At 37.4% G+C, this 12603-nt stretch overlaps 2 protein-coding genes across 5 annotated transcripts in view; one reads left to right on the forward strand and one right to left on the reverse strand.

Annotated features, from left to right (window-relative positions):
* Nucleotides 1-48: 48 nt before the first annotated feature.
* npffr1l1 (neuropeptide FF receptor 1 like 1) lies at nucleotides 49-5674 on the reverse strand. Its single transcript, XM_048180999.1, has 4 exons — nucleotides 5392-5674; nucleotides 4572-4865; nucleotides 4232-4331; nucleotides 49-2787 (listed from the first exon to the last, which is right to left on the reverse strand). The coding sequence occupies exons 2-4, from the start codon at nucleotides 4846-4848 to the stop codon at nucleotides 1977-1979; spliced, it is 1188 nt and encodes a 395-aa protein (XP_048036956.1). The 5' UTR covers nucleotides 4849-4865; nucleotides 5392-5674; the 3' UTR covers nucleotides 49-1976.
* Nucleotides 5675-6703: 1029 nt separating this feature from the next.
* antxr1b (ANTXR cell adhesion molecule 1b) overlaps nucleotides 6704-12603 on the forward strand; it is a 29038-nt gene continuing 23138 nt past the window's right edge. Inside the window, exons 1-2 of one of the 4 annotated variants that reach the window (XM_048181003.1) lie at nucleotides 6704-7331; nucleotides 12400-12471. In XM_048181003.1, coding sequence (XP_048036960.1) covers nucleotides 7177-7331; nucleotides 12400-12471 — 227 coding nt within the window. In that variant the 5' untranslated portion in view covers nucleotides 6704-7176. The remainder of the gene's footprint in view (nucleotides 7332-12399; nucleotides 12472-12603) is intronic. The other 3 variants (XM_048181001.1, XM_048181004.1, XM_048181002.1) reach the window with 3 other exon arrangements.

Consider the following 12603-nt stretch of genomic DNA (forward strand, 5'->3'; position numbering starts at 1 on the left):
TGAACAATCACTACTGTCATAGTATGCTTTTTTTTCTTTCAACACCTTTATTATAATAACAGCACAAATTCACTTACAGTATAACATAAGCAATGTTACAAAAACAAGAAAATATATGCTTTCAAAAAGTTCAATTACAGACATTTTTGTAAAGCCTCATAGATTAAAGCTTATAGAACCAGAGTACGCTTGCAGGTCAAGCTTCAATACAATTGGCAAACCTGGTGCAGATATATGATGACTGGCCCTGACTAAGAGCTTCTGATGCAAGGAGCAACATGTGTATCAGTTTACTTTGAATGGCCCTGTGTAGAGGTTATTTTTGAGCACTTCTGTTTGGAACAACCTTACAAGATGGCTACCATGCTCTTAGAAAAAAAAAAGATACAAAAGCTGTCACTAAGGCGGTACCCTTTCAACTCAAGAGTGCATATTAGAACCTCAGAGTTACATATTGGTACCATAACGAAATGTTTTAAAGGGTACCGATCCAGTGTGCCAATTTTTCTGTGAGTGCATCATTCTCCCTTTAAGGCCCTGCAAAGACATAATATATGCTTTTAGGTATGACATAAAATTACTTTGACTACAGTAATTTAGAAGATAGCTTGTGCGCAAAACAATACACAGAGTTAATCTGCTTGGAGTTAACCTGGAGGTAATTGTCTTTGTCTGGTTATAGAACAGGGTTATGATTTATGCTGTTCCTTGGTCACTCTATACTTGCAACTGAACATAAAACTTATGTGTTAGAAGCTCAATATCAGAGTCATTTAGCAGCATCAGTCCATTAAAATATGAATTACATGCCCAAGATTGGAAATGTAAGCTTGTTTTACAAAATGCACATGGTACAAAATTACCAAGATATTACTATTAACAGAGCATATGTGGATTTGGTGAATTTAAAATTTACGAATTTGCAAAAAAAAAACAAAAAAAAAAAAACTTGACTCCAGTAAACATCTTTAACAGTCACATTTCACACATGAAATGGCTTTATTTTCCAGTTAGGTGATGTTTATCTTCAGGTATGGTTCCATGAACTTGTATTACAGTGTGTATTATTCATGAAAACATATCAGTAAAATAATATATGGTGCTTTCAGAGGCAATAACACTGAAGTGAATCCTAACTGGGTAACTGGACAACAAGAACTGAGCTGACAGATAAGAATTCTATTTAAATAAGAATAACAGCATGGCGTTAACAAACATTAAATAACCTCACAATGTATGTAAAATATCATATTTTTCTTTTTTCTCTCTATTTAGCATTACACGTCACAGCAATTTACAGTAATGGGAGCAAAAATAAATATGATACAAAATAAATAAATATATATATATCAATAAATAATTTTTTTAATTAAAGCAAAAATTAAGATTTTGTTACAAATATACAGTACTTACAAGGCACCTGTTATCTGATGTGGTCTGTACAATGATGTCAAGTACTGTATTTACAACATTCGAAAATATCTTTTTGTTTAGTGGGTATAATTTTTTGCTCTTTTGAATTCATTTATTCCCAGATATGTGTGATACATCCTGTTCTGTGTGTCTGTTTTTTTTTTTCCTGAATGGCACTGCATAGACCCTGTAGAGAAAATTCTCAAATGTCGTGCTGCAAGCCCATGTACTTAGTAGGGTTGAATGTGTAACGGACGTACACCAGTAAAAGTTGTGCGCGTAAACTTCCCTCCCCTAATCACAAGAGGCACTTTAGCAACTGATGCCAGAGACAGTGGTCTTTAGCCTCCTTGTTAGAGTGCCCGACTCCCATGCCGGTGGACCCGGGTTTGAGTCCCACGGTTCCAACAGGAGAGATTATATTGGTGCCGTGACCCGGATAGGAGTGAGGTTTAGGGGAGTGAGTGGAACAGAGAGAACTGTGCGTGTGCACCGGCCGAACATCTTGAGTTGAAGAATGCTACAGCTTTCTCCTGGGATACAGAAGTCCTTAATTACACCATTCACTCAATCCAGGCTCCTATAACTCTGTGGGAAGCTGTAATTCCATTCATGTCCTCAAGGAGAATTCCCTGAATACCATGAGCCGTCCCTTGGGGCATTACAGGGAAGCAGCAATCTTTCCGCCTGCTGTTCACACCTCTGTTCCCGTCGGATACTTTGTTAGAGGGCGGGAGAGCAAAGTGCGTGTGACGCATCTCGGAAGCAAGAGAGCTGCAGGAGCGGCAGGCTATAGCGGCCTGAAAGCCCCTCCGGAAGTTCTCGTTGAAGAAGCCGTAGATGATCGGATTAACACCACTGTTGAAGAACGCCAACCAATGAGCTACTGGAAAAAGATAGCTGCTCAAGAAGTCAATCTGTTGTCGGTCCAGATCCTGATAGTCTGTAAGAAGCATCAAAGTCCAAAGCGGCAGCCAGGACACCATGAAGAGAACGGCAACTATGATGAGCATCTTGATGACTTTCATCCTCCTCCTGGAGCGAACGCGATTCTCACGTAGGCTGTTGGAGAGTTTGGCAGAGATGCAGCCGTACATGATGCTTATGAGACCCAGCGGGGCCAGATACACGTGGACGAAGATTACCGTGGTGTAAACTCGCCGCATGTCAGCTCTCGGCCAGTCCTCAAAACACACAAACAGTGGGTAGATCTGGTTGTCCTGGACCATGTAGATGTCATCCAGGCGAATGACCGTCAGGGTTGCAGCGGAAGGAAAAATGATGGCAAAAGCGAGCAACCAAATGAAGATGATGGCGAAGAGCGCACTGACCGGCCTCAGGCGGTGATGGAAAGGGTAAACAATCCCTGTAAACCTGTCGATAGACAAGAGTAATGTTTAAGTACTCAGTTAAAGAGTTATTACCATTAAATAAGACAAAAACTATTAAAAACATCTTTGTTTATTGAAATAAACCTGAAATAAGATATAAATATTAGATGAAAAACTTACATTAAATGAAGTTTAATTTTAAAGCAAATAAATAAAAACCAAAACTTAAAATGGAAAACAAAGAATACAAATTATAGCTTTTAAGAAAATAAACAAACCTTTTTCAAAATATTTATAAAACTATATTACTAAAATAACACTTGCAAAAAATCAACAGCAGTCCTATAAGAGTCAACATTTTCTCTTTAAACTTGTTTTAGTTGTTTAGATTCTATTGTGTGGATGTATTCTGCTGATATTTTACACATTTCATGCTTGTGCGCCTGATTAATAAAAGGAATCCTGTGCAGATCACAGATATACATGTGAACACAATGGCCAATCAGAGGTGTTTAAAAATCCACTCAACAGTGCTCAAAATGCTAGAGGGAAATGCTTGTATCATCACATTTTAAAAATTTCAGTAGACTTGGTACAGAAGTGGTACTTTTGATAACCCAGGTGAAAAAAAGTACACTTCTATAATGTACTTAAAGTGCTCTATTGTATTTAAAAAATGTATTTAGTTACCACTTGTAGTACACTATGGGTTCAAATGTACTATAAGTGATATCTAAATACATTTTTTAAACATTTTAGTTCATATTTCATGGTGTCTCAAAATAGCACAGTTGAGTACACTTAGATGTTCTTAAGATGATCTTAAGATGTACTAAAGAAGAATTTTGAGTATATTAAGTACAAAATTAGTGTGCGAAAATAGAGCACTTTAAGTACATTATAGATGTGTACTTTTTTTCACCTGGGAACACTAGTAGCTGGAGCAACTTTTCTCAATTTATGGATTTGACGAGACACGCATGGAAGAGTGACGTATGTATGCAATTTCCCACAAAAAAACATCCTGGTTGGACTAAAATATAAAAAAACTTATAATAGACTTTCCATAGTGACTCAGGAAAAGACAAAATCATGTGTTGTACCTGCGATAAAGATTATTGCTAAAAATAATTATCAAACTCTAAAGTATCATAATTGGTTGGCATGCTTAAATAACGCATCAAACAAACACCGTAACAAAATGACAGATATGGGCAATGTACACTAATACATAGCAATTACTATGCAGGTAAATTGCATTAAATTAGTTTTAAATAACACACCGAGATTATCAAAGAATGCTTTTTGAGGTTGGCTATTTTCCAGCAGCAGTGTTTTGTAGTCCCTGAGTGCGCTCGTTGCAAATTATACCCTAAAACCACCACAGCCCTTCTCATCTCTCAGACGCGAAAGCTTATTCATTGCACTATACACCAACCATTATATGCTAATTAAAATGTTCAATTACTATAATTACTAATCATTACCTGTCAACGGCTATGGCAACTAGAGTAAAGACAGAAGCGGACACTGACATGCCCTGGATCAGGTTGCTCATAGTACAGGTGATTTGGCTGAAAGGCCAACCTGTGGAGAAATCGAGGACAGGATTCTCACATGAAGAAGAAATCAGAATATAAAGGAGCAGTTCCAAATTTGCATTTCATGAAGATATGAGAATAAAGATGTCTGCTGGAATCATAAAACTGCTAGAATCACCAGATTGTCTGATTTTTTAGTAATAAAAACAATGATGACTTGTGATTATATCGATATAGATGGTCACATTAATGAAGATGATTTTAATAATGATGATGACCCACCGACCTGAGATGAGGCTGTCAATCAATGTGGTGGGCACACAGAACACGCCCACCAGCAGATCACTAATTGCCAAGTTCAGGATGAAGAGATTAGTGACCGAACGCATGTTGCGGTTCCTGATGACCACTAGGCAGACAAGTCCATTACCCACGACACAAAGGAGCAGCACCAGCAGGTATGAGAGGATGTAGCTGACCGCCATCCCTGCCGAGTGGATGTAATACGGCAGGAGCGTGCAGTTGTCCAATGTGAGGTTGAGAGCAGAGTAGTTCAGGGTCATTTTGTCTATTTTGGATGCTGAAAAAAATAAATGAAATGAAATGACAATTAATTCTGGTAAGATATCCATATTAGTTTTTATCAAATATTGCAAAAAACTTGAAACATAACCTGTACACTCAACCACACCACAAAGGACTTTCTTGATAAAAAAAAAAAAAAAATAGCTTGTTGTATTCAATTATTCATTGGACAAATTATTCTAATAGGACAAAGACTTGAATTTATTTAAGAGCTTGTGCTGGTGTAAACTAGAAGAGATGTAAAATAATGAAAATGTTTAGGTTTAGGCTTCAATAACTGCATAACAAATTCATAAAAACAATAGTCAGTTATTTTTATTTTACTTTATTTTTTACTGCACATGTTATTCAAAGTATAAACACTTTAATCAGCTCAGCATCTACGGCCACAGAGTATGATCCTTTCAATAAAAGTTTTTTTATGACAAAACAATAAATACAAACAAAATAAGAAAAGTCTTAACAACACTGCATATCATAGAAAAGATTATATCAGTCAAAAAGAGAATAGGAATGCCTACCTGTTGCTTCTTACACGTGAAATGCGTGTGTCTGTGTTAAATCCACTCGTCAGTTCAGCAGGTTGCTCTGTTCGGGCTGCAATGCGCAACTCTCACTTCATGGCGCAATGAACTGGAAACAAGCGCGCGACGATTCCACTAGTGTTGCGCCTGTCAGAACTGTATGTCCAGCGAGTGACGTCATCGATTCTAATAGCTTTTAATATCGTAACACGTCATTTAAACGTACAGTTACATTAAATCATGTATTAGATGTTTTACCCTAGTGGATGAATTATGAATTAATAAATAACCTATTTGATTGTGTGTGTTTACTGTTCTGCTATAAATGAACTTACGTTTCAGCTAGAACTAATCATTTAAAATGTAACTATAACAAATCCGGTTGGTCTTTTAGTAGCCTACTTTTGAGGAGATATTTGAGGGGAAAAGAATGCAAGTCTTACATTTACTGCCTTCAGCAGTATTGTGCCATATGATGAAATCTTTTCAGATTTCAAAACATAGATGAAACCATAAAGAGATTTAGCCTAATGCAATTCTTGCACAGGTGTGTTTAAACTGACTTAAAGGGATAGTTCACACAAAATTGTACAAAAAAAAAAAAAAAAAAAAAAAAAAAAAAAAGCTTTTTTATTTAATTATTATTATTTATTTTTTTTTTAAATGTATTATTTTTATACTTTAGCATCATTGTATGATGTATTGGTTGTGTATACTGCTGGAAATTGTGAATTTCCCACTGGGATAAATAAAGTATTTAACTAACTGAAATGAAAATTCTGTCATCAGTTATTCACCCTCAAGTTGTTCCAAACCTGTATGAATTTCTCTCTTCCGCTGAACACAGAATCAGATATTTTGAAGAATGTCAGTAATCAAACAGACTTCATTGACTGCCATAGTATTTTTCCACATACCATGGAAGTGAGAGGAGCCCATCAACTGTTTGGTTACCCATTTTCTGCAAAAAGATAGTTAAGTAATCATCCTAAATATATTTTTAATAAAAATAAAGAAACGATTTATTCAGAATTCATTACACTGGTGAGCTGACTGTTTTTGAGATTTACTAAAAAGAACTGTGAAACTGTGTTTAAAAAGTAAAATAAAACTGTAATATTTATTTAATTTAGTTTATCATCTATATTTAATGATTATTTCGTTCTATTTTAAATCACGTGTTTACATTTTTTTCCTTCTACAACAATCATGAATTTATAAAAGTCACCACACTGTGGCGGTAGAGAGGAAAAATATCCTCAACACAAAGGCCATTCTGGTAAAGAGGAGAGAGCAAAAAAGAAAAAAAAGAGAGAGAGTCAGTGTAAAACTGAACTTTTTTCCAAAAGTAACCATGTCACTCCCCTTTAGTATTCAAGATAAACCCCCATTTTCAGAGATCCAGACATCACCAGACCAAATCAAATTATTTTATTTCAAACTAACTCAAGTCACTGTCAACATATGTCTCAGGGGCACTTTGAGGGCCAGCACTTCTAGAAGCCTGAAACACATCTGTGACAACAGCACAGCAGTATTAGAGTCATTTGAGAGTGAGGGAGTGATTCAGGCCAGTCTGACTGGAGCTCCTCGGGATCTGACTGCAGCTCTGGGACTCTGCCACAGACATGCACTGAGACCAGACCTGCTCTAACCTGGATGGATCACAGACCAAAGAGGCTGCAGAGTAACTTATCTCCACCAAAGTTGGATGTCTTGCTTTGAGGGTTTGCTGCGAAGTGCCATTGACTTGTGCAAAGCTGCAGTTACCAAACTGGAATAATGTCCATGGACTGGCGTGGAGGTGACAGGCTGCTTATAAGCTTGTTTCTGATGCTTATCCTGAGGCTCAGCTGCTGTGCTGGACAGAGCTATGAACGCTGGGAGGCTGGGTCCTCGTGCTATGGAGGTTTTGACCTCTATTTTGTGCTGGACAAGTGAGTTTTTCCATTTCCATAAGCTTTGAAAGTGTCTTTAGGCAGTGTAATGACACCTGAGAATCTGATGCTGTTTGGATGTTAGGCAACCAAAGGTCAAGCAGGCAATCGTAGTTATTATGTATCCAAAGAAACACATCAGCTAGCAATTCGGACTTCTTGAAGCATCATTAAAGTCTCTCATGCTCTTGCTGCTGAAAATCATGTATGAAACATTTGGTGTAAATGTGCCAATTTATCTGGCGTAATCCACCTGCAATCTCAAGATCTTTGAAACGAAGCTATAATTTACCCGGAATTTATATTCCGTGCAGCGTATCGGAGACGTCTAAGAGGTTATCACCTGGGCAATTTTGCAGATTCATGACATAACATGGTCAAAAGCATCTTATCTGCCCCTTTTAAATTTATACTAAACTATACAAGCTTCACATGTGCAGATAAAATCCTCAAACACAGAACTGCACTGCAGTACTAGCTCTTATATTGTAATTTTAATAGCCATGAGGATGAATAACCATTTAACATAAAAATAGCAACTATTGAAGACAATAACCCACCTCCAGAAAGAGCTTGGCAAAGACATAAAAAAGGAAAAAACAAGAGAAGATCTGAAGTGATCATTGAAAAAGACGCTATAAAAGATTTTCCAAATTCACTGATGTTTGTGGGATATTTTGGGTGTATAAAGGATTTTTTTCCTTTGTCTGGCTCTCCTTAAATGTATGATGGTTTGCCCTGGGTTTGCTTATTATATTTAACATATTCAGTTCAATAACAAATACCACAGTCTGAAGTCATTTTTTAGGGTCATTGTTTAATAGGACCCTAGTAGATTGATGCAGGTGTCGTGAGGTGAAGGTAAGTGTAGTTTTGAGGGTTGTTTTGGTTCCTCATGTGCTGAACCTTTTCACCAGCAGAGCCAGATGTTCCAAAGCCTCAGAGCTCGCATCTGAGCACAAATGATTTGAGGATGAGAAAGAGACTGAAGGGAGGGAGAGACAGACAGAGAATGTATGCCATTGTTAAGTCATGCCAGTAACGTTCTTCATTTAAAAGCAGAGATAAACTCAGAGAAAAGATGTGAAAAACACACAACCTGTGATGAATTTAGAGAGGCAAATTTAATATGCATACGAATATTTGGATTGCTCTTTGGTGGCAGAATTAAACAATGCCTTCATTGTGCAGGACGACAGCCTGGAGTTTGGAAATGTCTTTTCAGTGATGGTGGTAGGTTCTTATCTGATGAGGTCATAGCGAAGAATTGGCTCACAATGCAAGTTTCATTTTCCTCTTGGAACAATGCAGAGTACTTGCACAATGCTGATATGTTGCAAGGTCTATGCTATCTAGGTCTGCTATTTTTAAGCGGAATCTATCTCAAAATATCACAATCTCCAACTCAAACTCTCTCCAGGTATTATTGACATCCGTGACACAGTGTGTGCTGTTGTGAACTTTTTAGCAAACCATCCATACTTATAAAATTCTTGATAAACAAAATGTGTATTGTCGTGAACACATACACTAAAAAAACTGGTGTAGGGTTTACTTTGAATTTTTTTTACACAGAAACTGCTAGTAAATTTTGCTAATAATTATAAAGAAATGTCAAGTAACACACCCCAAAGTTAGTTAGTTCACCCCAAAATGAAAATTCTGTCATTAATTACTCCCCATAATGTCGTTCTAAACCCGTAAGACTTTCATTCATTTTCGGAACACAAATGAAGATATTCTGATGAAATCTTAGAGACTTCTGTCCCTCCATAGACTGCCTTTGCAACTTGAACTTTGATGCTTCACAAAGTTCATAAAGATATTGGAAAACTAATCCATATAAATTGAGTGGTATAGTCCAAATTTTCTGAAGAGACACGATCACTTTATATGATGAACAGATTTAATTTAGGCTTTTGTTCACATATAAACATTGATCAGCGAACATAAACTGATGCTCATGAATGACGCATGAGAACAAATCTCTTCCAGAAGCTCAAACGTCTATGGAGGGACAGACATCTCTCAGATGTCATCAAAAAGATCTTCATTTGTGTTCCGAAGATGAACAAAATTCTTACAGGTTTGGAACAACATGAGGGTGAGTAATTAATGACAGAATTTTCATTTTTGGGTGAACTAATACTTTAAAAATGAAATTTAGAAGTACAAAGAATGAAATGGTACTTTCTTGTAAAACGTCCTCATTTGATCTTCGAAAAATCTTCTTTTTTTTTTTTACAGCGTGTGTGAAGAAGTGCTGATTCTTTTTCTCACTTTCAAACCTGCAATATTTTTCATCTTCTCAAGTATGGATCTGAAAATCAACATGTCTGCTTGTTCATTTTCTTTAGGGAAGAGCTGGGAGTCTTAATCTCGAGACCTTTCAAGACAGCATAAAAAGTGCTCTCGGTCTCATTACTCAGTGTCTTGGCCTTGGTTTGGGTCACAAAAATGTACGTCTTGGTCTAGGTCTCAGCTTATGGTCTCAGACAAGACCACAGTCAATTTCCAAGGTATTAAATGTGATAATTACCTCAACCACAAATCGGCAAGTGGTTCAGCTTTTGAAATACATTCAGAATTTTCTCTTTTTTAACTCATTAAAATGGACAGCCAGCTTTTTGGACTCCAGCAGGATCTGGGCCTCAAAGGGTTCACACTCACATTCCTCACGTCGAAATGTTCCAAATGTCAAATAAAATGATTTAGAATAGAAGGACTATGTTTTAAATACATCTGTAGCCTTTTGTTTTTTCGCTTTTTCTCTAATTTGCTTCCTGATCTAGATGTCTTATAAGCCAACCGTTGTATATTACGAAAATTGTTGGCTTTTTTACAGATTGCTTCTGTTCCTCTTGAAGTCACTTTGGATAAAAGCAGCTGCTAAATGCATAAATGTAGAATGTTGTTATTCAAAAAAAAAAAAAAAAAAGTGGTTTGGGTCTCAAACTTACAGTCTTGGCCTGGATCTGCATCTTGGCTCATGGTTTCAGACAAAACTGCCACTTATTTCCAAAGCACTAAAGGTGAAAGTGACCTGAACTATTGCTGAGGTATTACAGAGAATTTGCAAGAATAAACGTCCACTGTTTCACATGAATGCTACAATGAATTCAGTCATTCTTTTCTTCAGTTCACTAAAATGCATGGCATTGCATGGTTCTTGTCTTTGTTTGAATTTAAGCATTGAGAAGTTTAGTCTTGGCTCTTGAATGTATTGGCTCCAATTCCATATCTTCATATATATATATATATATATATATATATATATATATACTTAAGAAAAATAGCAACAGAATTAGAGACAATAATAAACTGTCCACATTCTAAAAAAAAAAGTGTATCACCATCTGTTGAATTTATCAAGACTGAATTAGCAGCACTGGTGTGATTGTGGGGGTGGATTGTGCAGAGGAAAGCTTATACTGACTCTGGATGGCTTCGACGTTGCTTACGTAAGCTTGACATTCTTTTTTGATTTGTCTCCACCGCAATTGCCTGGCCAGATGAGCTATTACACAAGCTGAGCCATTAAAGAAGCCCACTTAACAAAGAGTTAGCGACTAGCTGCTCAGATATCATTCTCTGTGTCAGAAGCTTTTTAAGACTTGTGGACAGAGACATGCTGCCATGCAAATCTGCAATGAATCTTGAGATAATCCTTAAGGATGTCAGGAATGTGTAATTTCAGGGAAAAATCAGCACCACAACATATGACCTTCTAAACGTTTTCCAAAGACTTTCCTTTACTTACCTACCTGGTAGCTGATTTTCTTTTGCAGTGGCCTAAAATAAAGATTATTTGAACTCTTAAGAAAAACAAATGTCAAAATATCAAAACATGTGGCATTTGTCAAGAAAGCACACTTTTCAAGCAAAACATTTGAGAAAAGACATTTGTTTTTGATATTTTATCTAATGAAATGAAATTCATTTAAGTGTGCATACACTGATCAGGCATAACATTATGACCACCTTCCTAATATTGTGTTGGTCCCACTTTTGCTGCCAAAACAGCCCAGACCCGTCGAGGCATGGACTCCACTAGACCCCTGAAGGTGTGCTGTGGTATCTGCACCAAGATGTTAGCAGCAGATCCTTTAAGTCTGACCTTGTTTGTTCAGCACATCCCACAGATGCTGGATTGGATTGAAATCTGGGGAATTTGGAGGTACATGGTCTGCAACAATGCTTAGGTAGGTGGTTTCCCACAGAACATTGCCCAAAGCATCACACTGCCTCTTCCGGCTTGCCTTCTTCCCATAGTGCATCCTGGTGCCATGTGTTCCTCAGGTAAGTGACGCGCGCACACCAGGCCATCCACGTGATGTAAAAGAAAACGTGATTCATCAGACCAGGCCACCTTCTTCCATTGCTCCGTGATCCAGTTCTGATGCTCACGTGTCCACTGTTGGCTCTTTTGGCGGTTGACAGGGGTCAGCATGGGCACCCTGACTGGTCTGCGGCTATGCAGCCCCATACGTAACAAACTAAAACTGTGTATTCTGACACCTTTTCTATCAGAACCAGCATTAACTTCTTGAGCAATCTGAGCTACAGTAGCTCGTCTGTTGGATCGAACCACACAGGCCAGCCTTCGCTCCCCACGTACATCAATGAGCCTTGGCCGCCCATGACCCTGTTGCCGGTTCACCACTGTTCCTTCCTTGGACCACTTTTGATAGAAACTGACCACTGCAGACCGGAAACACCCCACAAGAGCTGCCGTTTTGGAGATGCTCTGACCCAGTCGTCTAGCCATCACAATTTGGCCCTTGTCAAACTCATTTTTCCTGCTTCTAAAACTTCTGCTTCTATCAACTTTAAGGACAAAATGTTCACTTGCAGCCCAATATATCCCACCCACTAACAGGTGCCATGATGACGAGATAATCAGTGTTATTCACTTCAGCTGTCAGTGCTTATAATGTTATGCCTGATCGGTGTATATATTTTTATATCATCTTTTGTTGATGATTGCATTCTTAATTATTTTGTGCAATCCTAATGCTGAATTCTTGAGTACATCAAATCTTTGACATAAACTGTCTTCATTCTGCAGGTCTGGAAGTGTACAGCACCACTGGAACGAGATCTACTACTTTGTTGATCACCTTGCGCATAAATTCATCAGGTGATTCCAGCAGAAACTCAGCATGCTGTATAGGTTTTATTATTTTTTTTCTGATCTGCTTATTGTCATTACTACAATGTATTTATTAAAAAAAAAGAGATGTAACCTAAAGTTTTAAGAAATTGTTCTGTT

This window comes from Megalobrama amblycephala, linkage group LG2 (assembly GCF_018812025.1).
Source record: "Megalobrama amblycephala isolate DHTTF-2021 linkage group LG2, ASM1881202v1, whole genome shotgun sequence".
Lineage (NCBI taxonomy): Eukaryota > Metazoa > Chordata > Actinopteri > Cypriniformes > Xenocyprididae > Megalobrama > Megalobrama amblycephala.

Excerpts from the sequence above, each read along its gene's own strand:
- npffr1l1 (XM_048180999.1), bottom strand. The coding sequence starts at position 4,848 with ATGACCCTGAACTACTCTGCTCTCAACCTCACATTGGACAACTGCACG. Across the intron at positions 4,332-4,571 it reads GATTGACAGCCTCATCTCAG|GTTGGCCTTTCAGCCAAATC; the intron begins GTCGGTGGGTCA and ends ATTTCTCCACAG. Across the intron at positions 2,788-4,231 it reads GTTGCCATAGCCGTTGACAG|GTTTACAGGGATTGTTTACC; the intron begins GTAATGATTAGT and ends GTCTATCGACAG.